This window comes from Lolium rigidum, chromosome 7 (genome assembly GCF_022539505.1).
Source record: "Lolium rigidum isolate FL_2022 chromosome 7, APGP_CSIRO_Lrig_0.1, whole genome shotgun sequence".
NCBI classification, from domain to species: domain Eukaryota; kingdom Viridiplantae; phylum Streptophyta; class Magnoliopsida; order Poales; family Poaceae; genus Lolium; species Lolium rigidum.
The window spans coordinates 77,688,555-77,704,383 of NC_061514.1; the positions used below are offsets into that span (position 1 = coordinate 77,688,555).

The 15,829-nt window shown below is 48.0% G+C and overlaps 1 protein-coding gene across 1 annotated transcript; it reads left to right on the plus strand.

The window, feature by feature from the left end:
- The first annotated feature begins 1,913 nt into the window (after window positions 1-1,913).
- Window positions 1,914-10,986, plus strand: LOC124678178 (beta-glucosidase 16-like). Its single transcript, XM_047214091.1, has 12 exons — window positions 1,914-2,045; window positions 2,140-2,206; window positions 8,723-8,784; window positions 8,896-8,971; window positions 9,063-9,137; window positions 9,230-9,317; window positions 9,406-9,658; window positions 9,793-9,908; window positions 10,004-10,253; window positions 10,326-10,428; window positions 10,560-10,662; window positions 10,779-10,986. Exons 1-12 carry the CDS (start codon window positions 1,914-1,916, stop codon window positions 10,984-10,986), a joined length of 1,533 nt encoding a protein of 510 aa, XP_047070047.1.
- Window positions 10,987-15,829: the final 4,843 nt, after the last annotated feature.

A 15,829-nucleotide genomic window follows, 5' to 3' on the forward strand; every position in this document is an offset into this window, starting at 1 on the left:
TAAGAAATTATAGATACGTTTGAGACCTATCATCCACCTTCTTCTCTCCTCCTCTTCCACTTCTCCTCCTTCTTCCCAAAGAAGAGCACCACCTCCGGCGACCAACTCCTCTCCAGCGAATGCGACCGCCTCCTCTCCACCTTCGACTCCCTGCTCCTTCCCACACATCCGGCGCCCTGCTCCTCCGCCCATTCCGACGCCCTGCTCCGCCTCCACTGGCGCCCTGCTCCACCTCCGCCGGCGCCCTGCTCCTCCTCCAATGGTGCCCTACTCCACCTCCGCATGCGCCTTGCTATGCCTCCACCGGAGCCCTGCTCCGCCACCGCCAACACCAACTCCGACAACCTCCTAATGGGCATCTCCTCTCGTCAGCGCCACAAGGAGACGACTTGGACTCGATTGCTTTCCTTTATTTTTTATGGTGTTTTGTGTTAAATCACGTAGATAGCTGGGCAATGGTCCCAACTTTTTTTAAAAAAATGCGAAAAAATCACACTAGTAATGGACCTGATAGGCGCACACGACTAGTACTTTAGTGGCAGCGTGTGACGCCCGCACGACGACTAGTACCTATCATACTAATCATGTGCTGGGTGCACACGAGTATTAAAACTTACCACTGGCGAGTTATCGCATGGCGGGCCAGTGCCCGCGACTGGTAGCCAAAAATGACACGCTTTTCTATTCTAGTGTGAGTTTCTTTCTGTGTCTACTGTTGGCGACACTATGAAAGTATGTCGGAATCTCCTTCCATTGTGGTCTCTATATATGGCCAGTCATCCAAGTGGCCTCGAGCTTGTGTCTTCCACGCTCAGTTGCCAATACTTTTGGTAATTAGTTGCACAACATAGATCATAGAGATAGGACCCTCAAAGGGGTGGGAATGGTTGTCTTATTATGGTCTCTATAGCTATATATAAATTACACAAATTTATTTCTAAAAATTTCTTCTCCCATGCATGTTATATATTTTTCGGTGTGCTCGCTATCTCTAGTCTTGGTCTGCTCTTCAGAAACCGAAACACCACACCTATTTACGGAGATGTTCCTGCGATTAGAACAAGCCTTGGAGGATATTTTTGTCCCGTATGGGTGGCGCGAGGATTGGTCCACCTTCACCATAGGCCTTTCCCATTGTCGTTTTTGGACATGTAATTTACCTAATTTGCTTACATCATTCCTTTGTCTTACCTCTTATCTTTCTTTGCGGTGTGTGCACCGCTGTCAGAAACCAGGTGTAGCTCTTGAATTTTATCACTTCTAAAAACCGAACTTTGGCCAAAAAATAATATATGAACAGAACACAACTCGACTCTAGCTGCAGAATATGGCTGCTGGGGTGTCCGGCGTCTGTACATGCATGTTTAATTCGTAATGTGTTCTCAGTCTCGCTCGAGCTACATGGCGCGGATGAAATATCTCGATCATATATCATTGTTACTCGTGGACTCGTGGTCTAATCAACGGCCCTAGCTGCACTGAACTCGTGGTCCACCTTACTTCATTGCTTTCGATTTAAAACCATATCGTATTGTCCTCAGTCCCCCTGCATTCAGAAATCAGAACATGATCGGTCGTAGCCATTTTAGATCTTAAGACGTGCATCGACCAACCCACTAGATGCTGTGGGGCTAACGACACCCTCTTCTTCAGTCGCTCCGGCTCGATGTCAGGTGACGTGCGGTTCATGGTGTGAACTGAAGAGACCGCGGCGGGAGTTGGTCCTTTTAACGTGTCCCACTAGAAATTTGCTCCAACATAGGGTAGCTCGGCGCAGTTTTAAGTACTAGCTAGGGTCATCTCAAAAAAAAAAAAAGTACTAGCTAGGGTCCCAGCGAGACGAAGGAGCAGCGTTGCCTTTCAGCGCTACCTTGAGCCTTGAGGAGGGTGGAGGGAGGCTACGGGCAATGGAAATGTACTCGGCGACGGGCATGCTCATGCTGCTGACGGCGGCGCTGGCGATCCACGCGCCGTCCGCGTGGGGGCTCGACCGCGCCGAGTTCCCGCCCGGGTTCATCTTCGGCGCGGCCACGTCTGCTTACCAGGTTAGCTAGTCAGTGTGGAGCTTGACTTCGTTGCTGTTCGATCGTGTTCGGTCCGATCCGAATGCACTACCGAGACTGTGATTTCTGGTTCCAGATTGAGGGCGCGTACCTGGAGGACGGCAAGGGCCTCAACAACTGGGATGTCTTCACCCACACACGGCGTAAGTCATCTCTCCATTATTGTCCTTCACTCTCCTTCTGCTCTCGCTCTTCAGGTTAGCCCTCCCTCTCGTAATGCCATTACAAGGAACTTCGCTTCATCACTGTTTGCTTGGATGATGCTCTGTTAAATTTAGTAGTATACTAACCATTCATCAGCTGGTTTACGTTACTGAGATTAATTGCTCAAGTGGTTACAGATCTGTTCTTTGAGTTTAAAGATGCTCCCTCTTAATTAAACTACAAACCGGTACAAATGGAGTATCCAATATGTTGTACGGAGTATTTTTTATTGTGTCTTTCTATAGGTCCATTGACGGCGCAGATATGTTTTATGTGTTTATCAAAGAAAAATAAGGGACTCAAAATTCTTCTGTAAATAATATAGGGGTTGAAGATTGGTGTCGATCCCATTACATACGTGCTTTTGAACTTCCCGTATATGGGTATCTATATTTACTCGGATTATGCATAAACAAACTTTAGACAAAATGTGTAACTAAAGAAGATTTTTCTTATTTCTTTTCAATTTTACATATTTTATATGTTGTTGTTATTTTTTCTATATTTTATTTCCACACAAAATGTTACTACCTCCATACCGGTTTACAGAGGTACTACACATTTCAAGGAGAAAGTTTGACTATAAATTTGGTCAACAAAATATAAAATATATGCTACAAAATTTATATCATTGGATTCATATTCAAAAGTAGTTTCCAACAGTATAATTTTTGTGATATATATCTTATATTTTGTTCACTAAATTAGTAGTCAAAGTTTTATCTCGAAATGCGTAATACCCCTGTAAACCGGTATGGAGGGAGTACAACTTGCACTTTTGTCAACAAAACGTGTAATCAGCAATCATTTTTTAAACAGTTTTACTTTTCTCAGTAGATACGTAATTAGCGGTCAGGTTTTAATACAAGTTGCACTTTTTTCAATAAAAATGTAAATAGCAAGTTGTTGTCAAGGCGAGTTGCACTTATCAGGAAACGTGCGATTGGCATGTGATTTTTGAAATGAGTTGCACTTTTCTCAAAACGTATATAATTAATTAGCATATGGTTGTCGAGACGAGTTGCACTTAAGGAGTATATACTTACCAAGGTTTCTGATTTTTTTTTTCCTCAAGTGCAACGTGGTACTATATGCAATTGCTATACTTTTAATATTTTTAGCTGGACACCCAATAATGGTCGCTTTAGCACTGTTTTTTAGGAGACCTAGCACCAACAGTTGCCTCGATTGAAGAATGATAACAAAATGGAGTAGGTTTTTGGTGCTCGATGTGAGCTTAGCATAGATTGGTCCGGGCATCTCCAGCGGCGCGACGCAAACGAATGTTGAGCGACCGTTTGTGTCCGCATTGATCGAAAATGCGTCTGGCACCACCTCCAACGGCGCGATGCAAAGTGACCGGGCCGTCCGCAGAGACGCAAATCTGGCGCATATTTGCGGCAGGTTTGCGTCTCTGCGGACGCTGCGCGGACGCGCAAAGTGTCTGCTCGCGTCTCCACCAGGCTCGCCTGGCAGCGAGTCTGCATCGAGGGCATCGCTTCGGCGGTCAGCGCTTCCGCATCTGCGCCGCAGCCTTCACCATCAATGGCGCGACTGCCTGTTCTGCGCGCGCACTGGCGGGCGACGGCTGGGCTTCTGCGCCGCCTTCAATGGCATCGTATCCCGCGCGCGGCCGCCCTTAAAAGTCCACTGGCCGCGTTCCGCCTTCGCCCACACCTCCACTCGCACAACCACCGCCGCAGCGCCATGGGGAAGAAGAACGACTTCGAGGCCTCCGACAGCGGCAGCAAGAGGGTGCTGCTGCCCGTCACGCTAATGGTTGCCGTGCGAGGGCTTGTCCGGCGTGCAACTGCCTGGCGGCTGGCGGCTCAGCTGCCGCCGGGTGCCCATCCCTCCAGTCCCTGCGCGCGAGCCTAATCGGAGCGCGGAGATCCGGCGAAGGAGGCGGTACCTGCCGCCGGACCTCCGCGCCGATCCGGCGTACGCCATCGAGAACGACCCGCCTGTGCAGCCGCCGCTGCCCCGCTACGCCACCGGCGTCATGCCGCCGGGCCAGTCGGAGGATGAAGCCCTTCGACAGGTGCTACAGGACTCGGCGGCGCCACAATCGCCGCCGTACAACCCCTGGGCTCCTCCTCTACAGCCGCAGCCCTGGGCGCCTCCACCGCCGCCACATCCGCATCCCTGGGCCCCTCCACCGCCGCCACAGCCGCAGCCCTGGGCGCCTCCACCTCCAGCACCGCCGGCGCGCCCGGCGTACGCTCCCCCGGATGGCAACTGGCTGTGGGCAATATCGGAGCTCATCGTGCTCGACAGCGACGACGAGCAACAGTAGGCGTTAGGGTTTTTTTCGTGTTTAAACTATGTAAATTATGTTTTCGTGTTTAAAAAAATGATTCGCCAAAAAATGCGTCGTGCTGCTGGAGCCACCCCCGACGCAAACGGACGCACGGTCGATTTTGACCATTTCGGCCGACGCAAACGGACGCGCGCGGATATTTCCTGACGCTAAAATGCGTCGCTCCGCTGGAGATACCCTTAATCAACATTTTCAACTCAAACCCAACAAAAAAACTGAGGGAACTCCGAAAGTTCGTGCCGGTGCCGATCTAACAAAAAGGAAGCGGAGGCATATTGATTTTTCACTCGACTAGTGTCAAGAAGGGAGTATTTTTACTGTGTAGATAGATACATCTAGTTTTATGCAATTATTTTAAAGTGGAGGGAGTATTATTTTCTTCCTTATAGTATAAGCCATAGGATCACATGGAAGACGCAGAGCTGAGCGTCCCCGGGGGATCAGGCATCTGATCCCCCGCCTCCCGCACCGTCAGATGGTTGGAGCGTACGTTCAGGATTGTTCTTGACCAGGTCGTCCAACTTAGCCGTCCGCGTCGTCTCCGCCAAGAGAAAAAAAATTATCCATGAACTCCACCTCCCTGCTCTATCTGTCACGCAGCTCGCACCCATGTGCCTCCATCACCAACGCTGCTCGTGTCCCCTCGACAAGCAAAAGAAGCATGGTTGCCCCTCGTGTTCGTAGCCCGCCGCCGCATGTCGCAGCAACGCCATCATCGTCCCACAGCTTCCGCCATGGCCGTCGGCAGACCTGACCACCGGACCAACCGTTGCAGCACAGGCAGCCGGCAATTTTAGCAGCAGCCGCCGGCGTTTGCAGCAAGGGGTTAGCGGCAGTCGTCGCTCATAGCAGCGGTGGTTGCCGACGCTTGCAGCGAAGCGGTCGCGGCGGCAGCGAACCCTTGCAGCACCGGCAGCCGGCATTTGTAGCAGTGACTTCCGGCTTTTGTAGCAGCGAGGGACCGCGTTTGTAGCAAGGGGCAGCGCAGCGGCGGTCGACCTTGCAGCAGCAGCTATCGTCGAACGTAGCAGCGGCCACCGGCGTTTGTAGCAGCGGGGGACGGCATTTGCAGCAAGGGGTCAGCGGTGGTCATCGCTCGTAGCAGCGGCCACCGGCGTTTGCAGCGGTGGTGGCCGGCGCTTGCAGCAACGTCGATCCGTTGTCGCGGCACTGCACCATGCTCTAGTAGCAGGACACCTCGCCGGGAGCAGCAGCGCACCTCGCTGCTGGGAGCACGACGCCGCGTGGCTGGGAGCAGCGCGCCTCGCCGTTGGGAGCACGGCGCCCCGCCGGAGGGAGCAGGGCGCCGCGCTGCAGGGAGCATGTCGCCTCGCCGCTTGGAGCACAACGACTCATCGGAGGAAGCAGCATGCTCCCGCCGCTTGGAGCAGTGCTAGATCTTAATCGTCGGACCGCCGACGGCCATGATTCCGACTTGAATCAACCGATGCCACAGAGGCAGAAAAAATCGGCACACCACCAGCGGGAGGAGAGGTGAGGGGGACGAGATATATGGAATCGCGGATGGAGGAGGATGTGCAGAAACCCGGCGGTGGAAAGTGGAGGTGCGGCCATGATTTTTCTCTTCACCGGTGATGGGGATTTCTGGGAGAGGAGAATGAGCGAGCGGAGGAGACGAGCGGACGCAGCTTCAGTAACTTCATGTTATCAAGTCTCATGGTGACTTGACGCTCACATCCATCACTGAATCTCAATCGGATGGACTGGAACGAGTCAAGGCAAAACACGGACAATAACTAGCTAGCTGTTTCACAACACTTGTGCATTTGTAAACTTAAAATGCTTCTAAATCACAAACCGTGTGCTCAAATTGCCTCAAAATTTCCCAGATTGAATAATGAAACATATAATTTGTCATCAGCAAACCTTGTTTCAGTTTGATTTTTTTTAGATAGTTCAAATTTTCCTCCTCGAAATAGTATTTCACTCCGCTTTATAAATAAAGCAACCACACCATATAACCGTTTCAAACAAAGTAAAATACTGGGGCAACAACAGAGACATGCCCAACAAGAAAGTAAAGTGATATAATGGAAGACATCGGCGGAACGGCGAAGCAAGAAGACCCGCAGCCGATGCATCCTCCAAAGTTGTCCCACCACGCTACAAGCACCGCCAGTCGTCGAGTAGAAAGGCAGCATGCTAGCAGCAGCCACCACCACCACCTCGCCGGCGCCCAGCCGCCACACACCAACCAACCACTCGCACGACTGTCAACCCCGCGGCCGACCAATGGTCGCCCGACGTCAACGCCTCTCCTTCGAGCTTGCCACCCACCAAAAAGCACATCAAATTGCCACCACCGCCGCGCCGCCCCCTCCACCGACCTGCAGAGATAGCCGCTCGCGCCACGCCGTCCATGACCCTTGTCGCGAACCACCACCTCGTCATCCGTCGCGCCGCCGTTGTGCCGAGCCCGAGAGTCGCCACTGAGGCCCCCGACGATAGGGCCACACCCTGGCCCGAGGAGGGAGGCCCGCGTCCCACCCTCGCGCGCGAGAGGACGAGAAGTCCCCGCCGCCACTAGCGACGACCAAGCTTTGCCCGGCCGCGCCCCTTGGCGGCGGCGAGGGAGGGGAAGGGGAGAGGAGGAGGGCGGCAACACGATTTTAGGGTTTCTCCCTTAGCCTCGGGGGAGGGGGGGACATGGGAGAGGGGAATGGGTAATGCTCCATTCAACAAAAGTACCGATAGTTCGAATTTTCAGTTTCACAAACCTTATTTTTTTAAACAGTTGCTATCAGCAGACCGCGGCGGGGCAAGCTCTTCTTACTAAAATGATGTAAACTGTTATATTGAGTTTGTTTATGCAAAATAAAACTGAACATAGTATAAAAAAATGTTGCTGAAATCCTACTAAAATGCTCCAAACATTAGAAATGGCTCAAACTTCAAACTTCCTAGAAATTTTTTGAAAAAAATCAGTAAATCATATACATTGTATTACTCATTCTCTGAAAGTTTAAGCCAATTTCAACTTTGTGAATAAGCAACACTTTAAATTTCTGTCCAAAATTTAAAACCGAAAATTCAAACTTTTTAGAAAAAAATGAAAACTTTCCAGTAAACCATATATGTTTCATTATCCCATATGAGGAGAAAATTTCAACCAATTTGAGCACAGGATTTGTGAATTAGAAGCATTTTGAGTTCACAAATGCCTAAATGCCGTGAAACAGCTAGCTAGTCATCATGCGCGTTTTGCCTTGACTCGTTCCGATCCATCCGATTGAGCTTCAGTGGTGGATGTGAGCGTCAAGTCACCGTGAGACTTGATAACGTGAAGTCACTGAAGCTACGTCCGAGACGAGCAGAGACGAATGCGTGAAGAGATAAGATTCGTGGTGGACTCCACCCACGTTGCCCTGCCCTCTTGTTCTGGTCAACCACGAAGGACACGTGTCGCGCGACCGAGCCGGGGGATGCGAGCGCGTGATCCCCCGGATGATCGTGAGCATTTTCCCTAATATTAGCTCATTCAGGTGCATACTAAAATTTCTCCTGTTCTTACCTTTTGTTTCCAGGCACGTATAAAGTATTGTCCTTAAGCTTTTGTGTTTAATCCTTGTACTGTGATTCCTAATTGTGCTAACGCTTTGGATCTTAAGTCAACATTTCGAGCAATACTCACAGGCAGTTCTCTAAAGAAAAAAATAGTTGACATCAGGCTGGCAGGTGAAGATGCACCTATTATCTAAAAAATGTATTTAAAATATTTGAAAATTTTGAAAGATAATTATTCAGGTGTACATCAAGGCATTTATGTTTGCACACAAAATTTCGCGAAAACAGTATTTTTTGTGGTCCATGTAAAAATAGATAAATTAGACAATGTTTTTTGGCTTTTTACACAGTGCACTATTTTTATTACCAAAACTTTTGCTTGCGACCATATAATAATGTTTATTACACACCCCGATTTTTTCCATATTTTTTAACACTTTGAAATGCATTTTTAGTAATAGGCGCATGTAGAACTACGAGCCAAATAACCATATCCTAACATCATTCACAAAAACAAAGAACGGATAACATGAAAATTTAGTACTCGTAACATATTTCAAACAAATTAAACTCCCTGTTTTTTCTCCAAAAAAGTAATTTCACTGCGCAGCTGGGGACATCACGGATGGACGGAACGGGGACGTAGCAGATGATCACTACCACCGGTACATGGTACGGAATCAGCAAACAGACAATCATCAATAATAACTTTCGTGTGACGCATCTTAATTAATTAACTAGTAAAGTATATTGGTATACTAATACTGACACGGTTCTGAGCAGGAAGATGTGGAGATCATGCACGATCTAGGCGTTAACTCGTACAGATTCTCCATTTCGTGGGCAAGAGTCCTGCCAAGTATGCCAAGAACAATGCACATTCACATTTCTCCGCCGTTTAAGTAGTCAATGTTTAACTCGTTGACAAAAATGTCGTTGAATTTACAAAGGAGGCCATTCGGGAGGCGTTAATTCAGCTGGAATTGCGTTCTATGACCGCCTGATCGCTGCACTGCTGCAGAAAGGTAGCCACACCTCCAAACAAAACTACGCTTCCATCTGCTGCACCTCCAAACTTAGTAAACGTTGATTAAAAAAACTTAACCATGTCCAACAGGGATAGAGCCATTCGTGACCTTGCACCACTTCGATCAGCCACAGGAACTGGAGACCCAATACGGCAGCTGGCTGGGCACCGGAATCCGGTACTTACTTTGCGGTATTATGCAATTTCTTGCTCATGTTTAGCCACAGTTCTAGCAAGTTGTGATTTAGCCACACAGTTCTTTGCAGGGAGGAGTTTGATTACTACGCGGACGTGTGCTTCAGGGCGTTCGGTGATCGGGTCAAGTTCTGGACGACGTTCAATGAGCCCAACGTATTAGCCAAGGACTCTTACATGCTGGGAACGTACCCTCCCAATCACTGCTCCTCACCATTCGGGACCTGCAACAGCGGCAACTCATACCGGGAACCCTATGTCGCGGCTCACAACATCATCATGTCACATGCTGCAGTTGTCGACAACTACAAGAGAAACTATCAGGTACCAAAGCCCCCCTGGCAACTTAACTACTCTATCCCGTACGTTGAGCAATTTTGAAATGCTGACACGCCCTTGTCTAATTGACTTGGCCGTTTTTATCCATTGCGTTAGCCGTTTTATCCATTGCGTGTTAGGCAAAGCAAGGTGGCTCGATCGGGATTGTGATTGAGATGAAATTTTACGAGTCACTGACGAATAACACGGAGGATATCCTGGCGGCACAACGTGCAATGTCTTTTGAGATACACTGGTATGTCATTTTTTCAACTCCTGGTGAAACATGAAAATGGTTTGAATCTTCTTCTAATAGTACAATTGTTTTCATGTCTCTTCTTCCTTCCGCAGGTTTTTAGATCCTTTGTTCTTCGGAGAATATCCCAAAGAAATGCGTGAGATGTTATCATCAAACTTACCAAAATTCTCCGTAGCAGAAAAGAGACTGCTGCAAAACAAGGTTGATTTCATCGGAATAAACCACTACACTGCAATTTATGCCAAGGATTGCATGTTATCTCCGTGTGACCTTAACACTTACGAGGGGAATGCGTTGGTCCTTGCTATAGGTGAAAGAGACGGTTTACAAATTGGAAAACCGGTAAGAACAGCCTATGTTATATATTAGTCCTCCTATCATTTTCCTCTTCCTTATGTTGACATGTTTCATCAGACTGCACTCGATGGTTTTTATGATGTTCCAGAAGGCATGGAGAAGATCATCACGTACGTCAATAAGAGATATGAGAATGTGCCTATCTATGTTACTGAGAACGGTAAGTGGCAAGGACATCACAAAATTTAGAATGCTTTCATTAGAAAGCCTGAAGATTTCTGTACCCTCCTAGTTTTCTTTTCTTATGAATGATCGTGTCTCGCCATAGCCAATTGTTTTCTTTCTTTTTAGGCTACTCACAACACAGCAGTAACGGTCTAGAAGACTTGGTCAATGATGTTGGAAGGGTGAACTACCTGCATGGTTATCTCTCATCTGTCGCTTCTGCTGTCAGGTGACATAGACAAAAACATAGATTTATTCATGCGCATTATACACTTCACTAAAGACACCTTAAAAACAAACCATGAAATGGATCCTCAAATACTGGAATTGTACGCATGCTTACAGGAGAGGGGCAAACGTGCGTGGCTACTTCGTCTGGAGTCTCATGGACAACTTCGAATGGGCACATGGTTTCACCGTACGGTTCGGTTTATACCACGTGGATTTTAACACACAAGTGAGGACTCAAAAGATGTCTGCGAAGTGGTACCATGACTTCCTGATGGGTTCTAGGCCGGTGGACGCATTGCAGACTCTGAGAGCATATTCTTGACAACTGTATTGTCAAATTCTATGGATATTGGCGCATCCATAATAAATTGCAGGGCTAATGCCTCTAGTTGTATTTATGAACGTATTTCAAATGAAAATAATCTCTTTTGACCAAAAGAATGTTTTAGGAATTCATGCTTCATATGGCTCTTAGTGAGACTCATTGTTATTTAATGGTTTCATGTAGGTTTCAACGTGTTTAGTTGTTTTTCATAATTTTTGGATTTTTAACTCATTTTTCAAACAATCTTAAGTTTCTGGAAAACTACATGAAATTCTAGAGAAGCCTTCTTTGAACCAGCTAAGATATTTCTGAAAATAGCATATCTGTTTTTATTGCTTTCGTTTTAAACCATACCCTACTGTTCCCCTGCATTTACATTTCAGAATATGGTTTGTCGCAAGCATTGTTGATCTTAAGATGTGAATTGACGACCTCATAATGTACCTAGCTAACATTAAATGGCATTTCAAGCTAGGAGCTAAGCATAATGTATGTAATGGGAAAGGTACCTTATTCGGGGTTGACTAGTGGGTTGGGTCGGCACCACTTAGTCCTAAATACCCATGGTTGTTTAGATGTTGCAATGATTCCTTCGTCACGGTGGAAGGGTCTCGGGCGGGCAGATTCTCGAGGGTGTGGCGTCTTCACTTTTGAAGGCAATTTGGCTTTGATGAGGCGGTTGAATGGGAAAATTTATTCCACGAAATCCAAGCCTTAGTTGTTTCGATAAGTTGTTGGAAGCCTCGAGGGCGTACTCGACCAAATCCATCAATCTTAGTCTTTCGAGTGGGGTAGCCGTTACACATTTCAAGGAGGTGTGGCGATCGTAGGTGCTTCTGAAGATTAAGGTATTCCTTTGGCAGTTGATCGAAGGGCGACTGGGCCCCTCGAAAGGGATGTGCTCCATGTGTGGAGAGTTGGAAAACTGCAACCACATCTTTTTTCAACTGCTTGCTAGCTAAATTCATGTAGGCATAAGTGAGGGAACTCCTGTATTGTGATTGGAACCCAGCTAGGTTTGGTGAGTTCATTGCCAACCTTGTCAGAATCCTTCTGTAGGATAGTTTGGTTTAGCTTTGTGGCCGTGTTAGACCCTTTAGAGCACATGTAACAAACTAACTATGAAGCGGAGTATTTTGGGCAATCCAGCTAATGTTTTCTTCCAACTATCATTACATATGCAGTGTTGGAGGGTTCGGGGCACAACGAAAAATAGAAAGCTGTTGGACGTGGCACTAGTAGAGGTTAGAAGACTGCACACACAGGATGAGGACTCGAGGAGACGCTCCAGAGATGGCCTTTTACCGACATCGGCTTCTACCTTTGTATGTCTTGTTGTGTTTAGCTCGATCCTTGTATCTGTTTTTTCAACAAAGGAAATATATTAATATTGCGAGGAAACCAATTATACCCAACCTCCATAAGAATGCCGATCATAGATCTAAGGTTTTCACGCTGGAGAAAGTTCACGCTCCCAAAATAATGTCTTTAACTAGGCTATTGCTAGACACAATCAATTAAGGCCAGACCTTGGATTTTCACCGTCAAAGATCAGACTTATACTTCACCTGCGATGTCGCCTCCACTTGCATACCGTTGTTACAAGTATCGAATCACCAAGCAAATTCCTCATCACCATAAAAACTCGAACCATCATTAGTAGTCTTCAAATCTTAGCATCCATGATATTCTCTGTCTCTGACTTCACATGGAACAAAAAAGACATGCCTCATGATGGAAAGAACAAAATGGTCAGAAAAACACGGGCACGCATGATCGAATCCGATTCGATCCAACAATCTCCGGGCATGAGATGTCCAATGAAGTTCGCTGGTGGAGCCTTCCAGAACTTGACACTCTAGCCAGATCAAAGAGGGCAAGCATCAAGCAGATCCCCGTCTTGGTGCGAGAGGAACCATTGAACCGCCGCCTTTATTCAGGCCGAGCTAGCATCCCCCAAGCCGCTGGCCGGCTGTAGAGGAGAAGACGAACATTGGTGACACGTTATTCTTCTGACACAGATGGGACACACAGTCGGCCGTGGCCAGGGATGCATCAAACCCCGCCCGTTGGGTCCAGATCAGACCCAAACAAGGCCAACACCGTCGCCTCCCGAGCGCATCTGCGCCGCCTGGGACAATGCCCGATGTGTCCACCGTGTGCGTAACCGCCGGCCTAGATCGGGCCCAGATGGGCCCATCGGCACCACACGCCATGGAACAGATCAAGCCACCGATGCCAGACGTGTCAGATCCACATCCACCCACGCACGTTGTTGTGCCTCTCCGCACAGGTGCACCATATCATACTTTATAACATTTTCTTGAGTGAAACATAAGGAAGGGTGAGATTAAACAATACATGTTCGAAAGTAGAGGCATGATGGTTGAAATTAAACGATATTCTCTCGGGATTTTACACTATTTTGAGGTTTAAGGATCTATGAAAACGCAAACCACTCTTTATAATCGTTGTCGTGTGTGGCAGCACACAAGGCCTTCCGTTTACAAGATAAACCGATTCTTCCCATGGTTGGTGGCCCGCCGCGACCAAGACTGCCGGCTAACCGGAGGACTATGTGGCACGTAGGATTAGGTCCATCCATCATTCCCCTTGAACACCATCACATGTCCTTTTCACGTGCGCCATCGCAATCTTACTCCGACCATCCCATTTTAAATAAGTCGGGCACGGGGTGTGCTCCGGTGTCCCCCTAAGCTCCACGTTTTCGAAAAGTTGGAGCTGCTCCAAATTTTTTTCTTGAATCTGTGGAGTTACTCCAGTTATTGGTACAAATATATGGAGTTGGTTCCGTGGAATAGAAAAATACGGAGTAGCTATTTATTTACATCCCACTGCCACCGATAAGTGACCAAAACATTGTACACATGTCTTATCTTTCTCCCCTTCTCGCCCAGAATCTTCCCCGATTTGACTTCACCGCGACGTGATTCACGCCTGCTGCCACCGAATCGAGGCCCCGGTGAACGAATCACTGTACCTTCAGCCAGATCCTGACGGCTGCGGCAACAAGCTACAACTCGATTTCCACGGTACATTGATTCGTTCGCAGGCAGCCTCGATTCGGTGGCAGCAGGCGTGAATCGCGTCGCGGTGAAGTCAAATCGGGAAAGAGTCTGGGTGAGGAGGGAGAGAAAGATAAGACGTGTGTAACGTTTTGGCTACTTATCGGTGGCAGTAGGATGTAAATAAACAACTGCTCCGTATTTTTCTATTCCACGGAACCAACTCCATATATTTGTACCAAAAGCTGGAGTAACTCCACAGATCCGAAAAAAAAAAGCTGGAGCAGCTCCAACTTTCGAAAACGTGGAGCTTAGGGGAGGACACCGGAGCACTCAACGTCGGGCACGGGCAGGGCCCAACCTTAAGTTGGCGTTGGTGCGAGGGAGCGTTGCCTTTGTAGCTAGCTACCTCGAGGAGGCTACGGGGGAAGGGAATGGCCGCGACGACGGGCGTAGTCATGCTGGCGGCGGCGCTAGCGATCCTCGCGCCGTCCACGCGGGCGCTCGACCGCGCCGAGTTCCCGCCCGGGTTCCTCTTCGGTGCCGCGACATCTTCTTACCAGGTTAGTTAGCGTGGAACTTTCAGTTGCTCCATGACCGTCGTCTCTGTTTACCGCTGGATCGTTCGGCGCGAATGCATAACCGAGACCGTGATTTCTGGTTCCAGATTGAGGGCGCGTACCTGGAGGACGGCAAGGGCCTCAGCAACTGGGATGTCTTCACCCACACGCACTGTAAGTCATTTTCTTCCGATCGTTTCTGCTCTGGGTCCATCTATGTGTTCAGCATAGAGCTGCTCGATCGATTCCCTCCCTTCCCTCTCGGTTCCCTCTGACACAGAGAGACGGCGGCGGCCCTCCCGTGATGCCATGAACAGCTATTCTGCTTCATCAAAGTTCATGGTCTGTTAATTAATCCACCATGTATGCTAACCATATATACTGCCAGAAAATTATCGCCATGATAGCGTCCAAAAGAAACCTCTTTTTTTGAGCTGGAAATGGGAAATTCATTAACCTGAGCGCTCAGCGATCTTGCTAGCGATTAAACCAGAAACAAAGCTCGGGCTACCTCTGCCCAAACCACCGCACTCAGTGTTACTACAAGATCTTGGACAAAAAATAAAATCAAAATTCTCGAAAGAACTAATGCAGCGCCATATCTGATTGACTTTTGTGCATTTCAAGAACACTTGGAGAGGGGATATTCCGCAACTAGTTGCGCCCGCACCCCATTTTTGTTGTGATACTTCCAAGTTTCCAAAAAATGCAAACTAAAATTCTAGACATACATTCTATTGTATCTTGTTCATCTGTGAAATTTCATCCAAAAATACTTGGCCACCATCTTCATCAACCCCATTGCACATCGGGCACCGCGTGTCTACGTCCACTCGTTTTCGTTGATTATTCTATCGCGCGTTGGCATGCTATTGTGGCTAAGCCTCCAAACGAAAATTTTGACTTTAGCTGGAAGTTTCAGGCTCCATATTCTCTGCCAGAGCGTTGAGGATGCAGCCGGCACGGCGCTGATGACGAACTAGCGTCGTGGTGATGCTTTGCTTCTCGTAAACTTAAGCTTGAAAGATTCGCTTCCATTGAGAAGCATCTAAAACTGAAGCGGCATCCAGAGGCCGGACATTTTAAAAGATTCTGGGGCCTTTTAATTGTCGTGTATGCACACGGGACAGTGAAAACATTGTTTTCTGTTTGGGTTTAACTTACATTTCTGCCTTAGAGGAGCCAATTACATCGCGACAGTGGACCGACGGTGGAATCTAGAGAAGGGTCTTTTACGTGGTAGAGAAGGGTATT

Coding starts and splice junctions, on each gene's coding strand:
- LOC124678178 (XM_047214091.1), top strand. CDS start 1,914: ATGTACTCGGCGACGGGCATGCTCATGCTGCTGACGGCGGCGCTGGCG. Junction 9,318..9,405: donor TGGCTGGGCACCGGAATCCG/GTACTTACTTTG, acceptor AGTTCTTTGCAG/GGAGGAGTTTGATTACTACG. Junction 9,659..9,792: donor ACTACAAGAGAAACTATCAG/GTACCAAAGCCC, acceptor ATTGCGTGTTAG/GCAAAGCAAGGTGGCTCGAT.